The sequence below is a fragment of the Helianthus annuus genome, chromosome 16, assembly GCF_002127325.2.
Source record: "Helianthus annuus cultivar XRQ/B chromosome 16, HanXRQr2.0-SUNRISE, whole genome shotgun sequence".
Taxonomy (NCBI): Eukaryota; Viridiplantae; Streptophyta; class Magnoliopsida; order Asterales; family Asteraceae; genus Helianthus; species Helianthus annuus.
In genome coordinates this window covers 106,932,863-106,944,046 of record NC_035448.2, presented here as the reverse complement: position 1 = coordinate 106,944,046, position 11,184 = coordinate 106,932,863, and the positions used below count along the sequence as shown (strand labels likewise).

The window sequence follows — 11,184 nt, the reverse complement described above, 5'->3', positions numbered from 1 at the left end:
TTTGAGAGTGGGTCCTTTTCTGTTGGAGGAAAGCAGACACACTGAAGCTCCCAAGCTTCCAACCGTTGCCGTTTGTGGGGAACCTTTCCATCAAAATCCACCATGTTAACTTCCTTGCCTTTTCCCTCAGCCATCTTGTCCCTTACCCCCTTCACTAAGTGGGTAAGCTCCCCAGACTTGATGGCCTCTTCAATCCTCTTTTTGAGTTGAAAGCAATCATTAGTATGGTGGCCCTTCTCTTCATGAAATTCACAAAATTGGGTGGCGTATTTCATTCCTTTTGCTTTTAGGGAGAGGTCTGGGAGGTCGGAAGCTTTGTTTCACTTCCTCTGTGGCAAGAATCTCTTGAGGGGTCTTGGTAAGGGTGTGAAGTTCATGGCCTTTTCCCTGCTTGAAGGGTTCCGGCCTTCAGACCTTCGTTGCTCTGAACCCCTTTGGCGTCTGTCATAGGAATGAAAGTTCCCCTTTTTTTCTAGCTGGACTGTTGCCTCGCCAGCTAGATCCCCTTTTTCTTTGTTCTTTTATGTCTACAGCCTCCTCTCCTCTGATGTGGGCTTCGGCCCTTTCGAGAGCTTCTTCTAAGGTCTTTGGCAGGGACTTGTTGAAATCCCTGGTAAGGAACTTGGAGGTAATTGCATTCATGAAACCGGCTACTCTCATTTTTTCATGTGCCCCCACATACATTAGACCTTCCTTTTTATACCTTTCTATGAACTCCCGAAGGCTTTCGTCATCCCTTTGTTTTATCTGGAAAATCACTGTAGCATCTTTAACGTATCGCCTTTGCTGGGTGAAGTTGGCCAGGAACCCTTTGCTAAGGTCATCGAAGCTTCGAACGCTTCTGGAAGGTAAATCATTGAACCAGATTCTTGCTGATCCGACAAGGGTTTGCATGAACATGAGACAGCATTCAGCATTTGACCATTTCTCAATCATGGCAGTACCAGTAAAGATCCGAAGATGATCCTCAGGATCTTTGGTCCCATCATATGTTTTGATGTGGGACGGCATTTTGATCTTTGTTTGAAAATCATAATCAACAATTTACTAGGAGAAGCATGACAAATTGCTTGGTTTGTATGGCTTGGCTAAATCTTCTTCCACCCTTACACCTGTTTTGTTGTTGTTATTGTTGTTCACTTGGGTGGCCAGCACTTGATTAATAAAGTGTTGCCACAGGAAGCCTGCCATCATTTGGGCCATCATCTGAGGCATAAGGTTGAAGCCTTGAAGGCTTCCAGGTGCTACTGGGCAGGTTACCCCCAAGGGGGTGCTCATAACGGCACTTCGTGCTAAGGGAAGCACAGACAAAGCTTGTTCCCACGTAGTTGTTACTGAGGGTGGAAGGCTTGCTACTGGAGATTGTAGGAGCTGGTCCAAAGTCATCTCATGCCCCAAGGGAGCACCGATTGCAACTGGTTGGGAGGAAAAGAGGGGAAAAGATGTTGGATCTGACCTCGTGTACAAATATGGGTTAGGATTTGGAGGAGGATTGCTAGGACCGGCCTCATTCCTGGACACAGCTGGTTGTGAGTTTGCAAAAGGAAGAGCGGGAGGTCCAGGAGATAGTGATGGTTCTGGCTCGTCATAATCCGGATGGATCCTCACTCCCTTTTCTCATTCCCTATTCACGTATTGGTTAAGAAGAGACCTTAACTCGAGAAAGTTATTAGCCACCCCTTCGGGAGTAAGGTCAACACGTGAGGGGGTGTTAGAGGCACCAACTTTAGGAGATGGTACTCCGGAACGAGACGGTGTCGGCGTTTGGAAAGTGAGAAACTCGGGATATGTCGCTCCAGTTGGAGTGCTTCCCGGTGTTGAGATGGAGGTTGGAATAGCCATAGGAGTTTGTCTAGTGTTTGGGGTAGAGGTACGAGGGATTTGGTTTACCTCTCCCGGAGACTCACTTTCCGAGATGCTGACTTTAGAGCAGAAATGGAGCTACACTACTAGGTCTTTTGAAGAAAATTAGTGGCGTAGCCCTACGGTGGACGCCAACTTGTTGATGCAACAAATACTAGACCGATGGTAGTAGCTGGGCTGGTTAGGCAAAAGGGTTAGAGGGTTCAGGTTTGCCTAGCGCAGGTCGTGGGGTCCCCCCACGTTTGCAAGACGTGGAGAGAGGTTCACTATTTTAGTTTGTTGATTGTTCAAGATCTTTGGCTGAAGTGTGTTCAGCCTCGAAAGCAAGAACGATCAAGTTGTGTTGAGTGTGAAGAAAATAGACTTGCATGGAATAAGTGCTCAAGAAGGGAGATCAGGGATTCCTTGAGAATCAAAGCTGATCAGAGTGGCCTCTTTGCACTAGATGAAGTGTCTTTTATAGAGGAAGTCATCGCCCAAAGAGGAAACCTTGGACCTGTGAACCATGCTTGTAGTGGCGGACTTAGCCATTTGGGGGTTGAACGGTTTAGACCTGCGGATAAAAGGTTGTTCTCTGTGCACATGTTCTCTTTTACGTCATATCCACTAAAAATATTAAAGAATAAAGAAAATTAAAACCTAACCCCCCATCTTGTTTTTCCTCTCTTTCTCTTCTTTCTTAACTAAGCTTGGATTTTGTCTAGCAATGGCGAATTAGAGAGTTTTTAACCATACATTAACTACTATTTTGTGCATTATAATATGTTAAGAAAGTGGATTTTGAGTACGTATCTTCGAGTTGGAGGCCATGAGTGCATCACGTCATGTGTTTAGAAAAGAAGTGAAAACTAGTGAATGACGGATCATTCTAGGGTTTCAACTATTAGTTTTTTTTGGAAACAAGTGGAGTGGATATGATGTGATTGCAGACAAAAAAACATTGTTATTCAAGAAAATATTTGATTTTTGTGGTTCCCATCTCAAGAAGCCAAAGAACACCTAAAGTTTCTTAGTGTCATAACTTGTATCATTGTTTTCTTTTATTAGAATGGTTTCTTGTCTTGACGGTAATCTTGTTTTGTGTGCTCTTTAGTATTTGTAGCTTGAAATTTGAGGGTACGCATTGTGTGTGTGTAATGGTTTTTGTAGATGGTATAATGCTTTGTGATTTGGCATGACATTCATGGAAGGGAGAATATTTTGTTGAACTTTACACGCTTGATGTGATATTTATGAAACTACATGTAACGTTTCGTATTTTCTATTTTTTGGGCAAACTTGTATTCGTATTTCATTTCAATCCTTGTAATCTCGAGACCTTGATCATAATGGAAAGAAAAATTTAATTCACACTTGTTTACTCATACATACACGATGTTTAATCAATCAAGAATACATATTATATATATATACAAAAATCGAGACACGCATTATGTTATTACGATGTTCAAATTGTAATCATACTTGTATCATACTATACACAAGATCATTCATGCCCTAAAAACACTTAACATATCAAATAAATTGCAGAAATGAATAAACCACCAAACCTTAGGGGCCAAAATGTAATTTTTGATTTTGGACATGCCTTACAGACTGCAAGGCATGGGCCTTACGGTCCGCTAGAGGCTTCAGCGTGGCAGAATTCTTAACAACTACCGAACTTGGTCCGAAATTCACTTTTTTCTCATTCTAAGTTTCTAACTCTCACCTAACTTCATTTAAGACCAACCCTGATCAACCCCATTATAAATAGGAGCCTCCATACACTCCTAAACACTTTCCTAACATTCTAATCACTTCCAAAGCATCAAATCCCCTCCATATGTTCAAGTTCTTGGTAGATTACACTTGTGTTCAAAACAGTGAGTTTGAACACCTTTCTCCTACTTTTCTTCTTGTTTTCTTCCTTCAATATACTTGGATAACCTCCAAGGATGTTACCCGATGTTCCCCAAGGTGTAACACGGTGGTACATCACAAAACTTGAGGTCCAAAGTCAGATTTAGTTTCCGTTTTTATAAAACTTTTACAACTTTTCTTATTTCTTGTTCACCTTGGGGAAATCTTGCACCATCCTTGTTCCTAACTAAACTTATGTTGTGGGGCTTGTGTTATAGTTAACTTCCAGAAGATTAGAGGTTCACAACCTCGAATACTAGCAACCCCAAAGGTCCCAAGTAACCTACAAAGTGTTGGAACCATCCAAGTCCTCAACCTTCAATGTTATAAGACTTGTGTTTTGGTAAGGTGTGAACAATGGAAGCTTTGGCTTCCAACCATGATTCCACCTCCTCACTTGCATACTTAGTTTATTATGTTATTCTAAGTCACTGAACAATTTTCAAGAAAACAAAGTGAACAAACTACACCAAGTCTTCAAACACTAACCATGTTTGAACTACACTCGCCTAGTTTACTCACTTGGTTGTCTTGGTGAATTAGGAGATTTCATATTCATGACCAACCGAAATCATCAACTAATTGATGATTTTGTGCTTTGGTGAATCCTAATAATAAGGTTAAATGGATGAAATTCATCCTACCACCATACATGACTAGCTAATACTAACATATATACGTAATCTACTTACAAAACCGAACCCTAACTTCAACTAATTCATGGTTGAAAGTTATCAGTTACGTGGTCATCATCCTAGTTCTTGATTCCTCATTTCGGATTCTAATAGGTGATTTGGTACCCATGAAAACACACTATGAACCTAGTGTCCGAATGAGTATCTAGACAAGATGTATTTTCATACAATATCATACTTTCTCGTTATAATCCTTAATTTCCGAATCTAACTCATAATTAAACTCCATTGACTCACACACCTCCGTTTCCCATTGTAGGGTGTAGGATCGTATGCACGACCAAACGAGTCATTCAGAAGAGATCTCGTCCAATACGAAAGGCGGAAACAGACGTATCGGAGTTATTTCAGCTGTATACACACTAGAATCACATTAATTGTCTCTTATATTGATTTCACAACGTTTTACAGGCTGGAGACACTTCGGCAGCACCTCGGCACCGGAATCAGAAAATTACAAATGAAATGATCAAGACCACTATTTATAGGAAGACCCATTTCGTGTGGAATGGACACACACGAGCTGGCTAGTTCCAATTCGTACGAAATGGACATGTCCCATTTCGTGCGAAATGGACATGTCCCATTTCGTGCGAAATGGACAATCATCCTCTAAAACTCTATTTTCTCATACTTTGTGACATGATCTATCAATTCTATTACAAGACTCGATACAAGACGAAGTCGACAGGCATATGCACCGACAGACTCCCCCTTGGATGTTGACGAAGTCTTCGGTGTCGAGTCTTCGGTATGACAAGTCTTCAGTCTTGATCAGTCTTCTCGCTCTCTCCAAAGTGTCTGACATTTTATGCATCCTTCAAAACTTTTTCTTACTCACGCTCATCAGCAACTATACTCCCCCTTGAATGATGATCTTACAATCTTCAAGTTTCAATCTTCAAACTCCCCTTGGATGTTGATCCAAAATCTGTATCTGGCGCTTATGTCCTCAGACTCCCCCTTTCGATAAGCTGGGATTGCAGTCTGGAATTCACTATCTGCATAAACTCTACCCGACAATAAATTTCACAATGATTAAGATTTGACAAATTTATAATCTCTGCTTACCACTTGTATATGAATCATTCAAATTTGAACCATTTAATCATTTCAAAATCATTTTTCATTTCAACAAACTCTCCCAACCCTGTTGCTCATCATGTTTAGCACTTGGAATTTTGAAAATCAACTTTTCAACATCAGTTGTCAAAAATCTTTTTGGATTTTTCAAAAAAAAAAAAATGCTAAAAACACAATATTTTTGGATTTTGTTTTTAATGGAAAGCAGTAAAAATATATTTACAGACAATATTTTTGTGAGTTTGTGTAAGAGGATCATATATCAGTTTATGAGACAAATCACTAACACCGTTAAGCTTTAAACATTTTAAGTTCTAAACGATTCACTTAGATTGTCAGTATACTAATCCACTTAAATTTTCACACAAAGTTCAACTGTTTCGAGATACGAATTTAGTGTTTTAATGGACTTAATTTATTCGCGTGTCCCACCTCAGAATATACTCTCGTATCCAGACTCCTATATTATGTCTTACAGGTGAATGTACACTAATGATATCTGTTAACGGGTAATGCGAGACCATGAGAGCTCAGGTTAGAACTTCTGTTCAGACAAAGAGATGATGGCTCGTCTTTAGGTGTGTCCCGTTTGGGGATCTTTTCTTCAACAGCACATGATTAACATTTTTCAATGTTTCATCATTTTTTATGCTGAGGGTTTGCTTTAAGATTAAAGTTGTGCAAAATATTATACGAGGACTAGGCTATTTCTTCCGCAAAATCAGAAGTCCTGGTATAATATCCCAGATATCATCACGCACAAAGACCTAGTATGCCAGAAATAGAAAATCTTTCAAACAAGATTTCGGGGGTTACCCATATATCCGAGAGATGTTCCCCACGAGATAAGTAAGTTATGATATTTCAAGTTTATATCTCGAAAACAATCTACTGAATGCATAAAAACCTACTGGCATATCCTCAGTGAGACCGTTTATTACCTTTGACTTTCCAATTCTTTAGCGTGTTGTGATAGTCCACTGATGTACTATCATTTCCTCTTTTTCTCAACAAAACTCATTTTTGATTTTTTCATGTTTTTGGATTTTGGATTTTATCATGTTTTTTGCTTTTTCAAATTTTCTAATGTTTTTGGATTTTCTAAAATTTCTTACTCCCCCTAAAATTCAAAACCATTTAAAGAAAATTTAACAAACCGATGTGAATTGCTTCAATTCTCCATTCACTTGGCATAAACAATCAGAACTCCCCTGACAACAAACTATTTTCCCATTATGATTTCAAAACACTTAAGTTTGTTTTAATCAAAAAAGGTTTTCTGGAAAATAAGTTTTGTTGAAATTACTTGCAAGATCGGGGATATATTCATCACATTGTTTTTCTTTTTCAACCTCTTGAATAACAGTTAAATCAAGTTCAACTTAATGACCTTGATTAACCACTTGTAGGTGAAAACCCCTTTTTCAACCACTTGTAAGTTCACTTATCAACCATACTATTTGTAAATTGAAATATCACAATTTTAAATTTTGAGAAAGATGCCGCTTCATGCTCCACGATTACCAACTTGGGAGCTCCGGCAAGTCAGGATTTTTATTTAAAAAAATCCACCCAAGCCTGACGGTCCTTGGGTTTGCCAATTTTTTGTTTTAAATTTCCGTTTGACAATGACGGAAAGTTTGCATCATCCATTGTCGACCCGGAATCATCACTTTTTACCTCAATTTGTGGCTCCTCTGACTTTAACGAGTCAGATTCATCGCCCGAACGTGGCTCTTCTGACTTTGACGAGTCAGATTCATCGCCAGAAGATGGCTCTTTTGTTTTCAAGAAAACAAATTCATCGCCATCCTTTATTGGAACCCAAACCTTACAAGATTTAGGTTTTCCAAGTTTATTAACCTGTGACATGAACGACCTTTCACAGTTTCTTTTATATTCAAAAACTCTGATAAAGATTTTATCTGAAAAATTAACTTTCTTTGATTTTTTAACCGTTTGATTAGTTAATTTTTCTTTCTTTATCCTCTCTATTGTCCTCAGATTTGTATCTGATGAATTCGTTTTACTTGATTGATCATTTTTTGTTGAGTAAAGCGATTCATCAGAACTTTTATTTGAATCAACAGTTGAACCCGAGGACAAAATCTTTTCAAGATACTCCCTTGCTTTCTTTCTTTTCTTTCTCAATCTATATTTCTGCCCTTGTGAAAGTTTCACTTTCTGTTCTTTGGGCTTTTCTTCAATTTTGACTAATTTCTTCACCGTTCTATGAGATTCAGCTCTCGATCATCTTTTTGATCTCATTGGGCAATCTCTGGCAATATGACCTTTGATTTGACATTCATAGCATCTTCTTGTCTCAAATCTCTGATTCTGGCAGTTAACAACAATGTGTCCTTCAAAACCACATTTGTAACACACCCTGTTATCATACCATTCATTCTTTTCGAACCACAAACTTAGATCGTAACATTGATTTGCCTTGTGGTAATCATGACTTCTCCTTTTTCCATCATCATAATGATTTGTCTTTGAAGCACTGTGGTCAAACCTGCACCACTTATTACCAACTTTTTGTGAGTTTTGATTTTCAAAATTTTGTGATTTTTTATAAGGATTGGATGATTGAACTAATTATCTTTTATTGTTACTTTGAAAATTTTTAGAATTTTTAACATTTTGTTTTTGTTCCACATTCTTCTTAAAAGGTTTTTGCGTTGAGCATTCACCTTTTTCAGTAGATTGTAAAACAGTTTCTTGAAATTTTACTTTTAATTTCAAAAATATTTTCTTTTTATCATTTTCATCATCAGATTCATCATCACAATCTTCAATTATGACATCGTCATAATTTGTGACATTGTCACTTATTGGAATTTCATTGATCGGTTTTGGACAGATAGGATCTAGTATAACCGACGAAGTCACAAAACCTTTCAATTTCTTTTCTAAATCATTGATTTTATTGTTAGCACTCTCAACTTTATTTTCAAGTTGAGTGATTTTCTCAAGATGAGAATTTATTGTCTTTTCATTTTCAATTTTATTTTTATCTAAAACAGATTTTTCATTTTCTAAAACTTTTATTTGACTTTGAAATTCTGTTTCTTTTTCTTTTAAAACTTTGTTTTCTAATTTTATCCAAAACACATCTTCATTTTCTAAAATTTTTATTTTATTTTGAAGTTCTTTTTCATTTTCTTTTAAATTTTTGTTTTCCAATGTCAAACTCTCCACATCTTTCAGGAGTTTGACATTGTCTGCTCTAGATTTATCACATTTTGAGCACACAAGTTCAGATCTTGAAGTTTCATTTTTCTCGGATTCTCCATTCTTTGAAATTACCTCTGTCTCTGTCTTGTATGTACATGCACAAAAAATTTTAACAAAATCAAGAGGATTCATATTTTCATCTATATAACAACCCCTCTTAATATCATATTTCATAACATTTTTTGCTACAAGACACATATTGACTCTTCTTCTCATTTCAAAAATCACATCCAAACTTATTTTATCTAAGTTCTTTTCTATTTCATTTATCAAATCTTTCTTTTTCTTATTGTTTTCATAATTGTGTGTTTTAAGCTTACTGATGAATTCATTTTGGATAGAAATTGGAGAATCTAGAATCCTTTTTCAGTTTAATCAAAAATTCATCCCATTCTGAAGGTAACGCGTCGGCAAATTTTGATATCTTTTCAGCATTTGACATCCTTATCTCGAACCTTTTTAAATTGTCAAGTAAATCAACAAACCGGTTTTCCAACTCATCCAACGTTTCATGCTTTTTACACAAAAAATATTCAAGGTTATTAACCCAAACATTCTTATTCCCATTTTCTTTCCTGTTATACCAAAACCCACCAAGCCAATTATTTAAACTTTCAAGGCTATCGTTTTCCTTTTCGTCAAACATTTTAACCACACTTCAAACAACCTGATGTGATGTTTATACAACCCGTACGAACTGAAATCCCTTTCAAGCGAACTGGGATAAAAAATGCTCAATCCATGCGAACTGGGATGTTTTTTCAAATGAATTGAAACACTTGGTGCGAAATGGATTAGTTTCACGCTAAATAGGGTCCAAATAGTACGAACTAGGTAATAATATTGTTCAATTCGTGCGAATTAGAGTCTTTTTTAAGCGAACTGACCAATTTATGTTCAATTCGTGCGAAATGGAACTCTAATTCAAACGAATTGGACCATGTTCGAACGATCTGTTGAGTTTTTATCAAAATTGATCAAGTTTTAGGTTGATTTTAGGTCTGATTTATTCAAGGATTGATTAAAACAGTGTTTCGCTTGTTATTTGTGAAAATCAGTCAATTTTAACCGTGAAATCTTGATTAATTTGATGAAAACGAATAGAAGAGTGAGAGAGAAGAGAGTAGAAATCAGAAATTCTGGTGAGAAACAGCTAAAATGGTATGAACTCTTCCTCCTGAGTTCTGATACCACTTGTAGGGTCGTATGCACGACCAAACGAGTCGTTCAGAAGAGATCTCATCCAATATGAAAGGCAGAAACAAACGTATCGGAGTTATTTCAGCTGTATACATGCTAGAATCACATTAACTGTCTCTTATATTGATTTCACAACGTTTTACAGGCTGGAGACACTTCGGCAGCACCTCGGCACCGGAATCAGAAAGTTACAAATGAAATTGTTGGTGCATATTCTGTGACAACAGCTTAGATTTGGTCTTTGGATATCTTGTAATTAATTAAATGATAAACAGTTAGCGGGTTTAGCTTTGTATTAGTGAATTAATAGAGTTTGGGCTAAACAAAACCCATATTGGGTCTAGGGGGACGAAATAGGCTTGTCCATGTAGGAAACCCTAGTCCAACTTGTAAACCTTATGTTATATAAACAAGGTTAGGCTTTAGGGTTTAGGTTAATCAGCCAAAACAGAGTTTGTGAGGAATTTCGTGATAGCATTAGAGCTTGGATGAAATTGTGAGGGTTAGGGTTTTAATTGATTGTAATTTAGTTTGATTGATAATCAATAGAAAACCCAGTTTGAAAGTGATTTGCTGTTCCTACACGTTTTCTGCTGTATTCTGATCAAGAGGATTCCACACTCTTGATCGGATTGAAAATTCTATGAAGATCCATACACATCAAGGGGACCTACAATTGGTATCAGAGCATTAGGCTCTTGAAGAAGCTCGGTTCAGAATTGCAGACTGCAGATTCGGGTGGAAAGTTGGAATAAATTTCGAAAATTTTAAACCTGATATTAGGGTTTCGAATTTTTTTTTTGTGGTTTGACATAAAATTTCGAAATTGGTTTTTAATCAGATTTGGTTGTTTTGATCTTGTGTGTTTGATTTTGCTGATTTGCAGGTTTTCGGGATAGTTTTGGTTGACTGGTTGAAGGTTTTTGGCTGGAAAGGCTTGAAGATTCGAAGATTGTTCTTCGTGTTCTTCACGTTCTATTCTTTATTGATTTTCGTAATTTACTGATATTTTGTTGTTTCAATTTTGCAGGAAACTGTTAAAAGAATCTGGAAAATCTTCAGAAATTTCAAACATATTGAGTTTCCTAAATTCGCTGCCATACCAGAGGAATTAATTAACCAACGAATTTGTGGCCTAGCAAGTCTCGATGACCGGTGAAATTAAATCCAAAGGAGACTTTGGTAACCATATAATTGTCCTCAG

General features: G+C 37.1%; 1 protein-coding gene across 1 annotated transcript; it reads right to left on the bottom strand.

The window, feature by feature from the left end:
• Window positions 1–444: 444 nt before the first annotated feature.
• LOC110919432 lies at window positions 445–900 on the bottom strand. Its single transcript, XM_022163699.1, has one exon. It carries the CDS (start codon window positions 898–900, stop codon window positions 445–447), a length of 456 nt encoding a protein of 151 aa, XP_022019391.1.
• Window positions 901–11,184: the final 10,284 nt, after the last annotated feature.

Excerpts from the sequence above, each read along its gene's own strand:
- LOC110919432 (XM_022163699.1), bottom strand. The coding sequence starts at position 900 with ATGTTCATGCAAACCCTTGTCGGATCAGCAAGAATCTGGTTCAATGAT.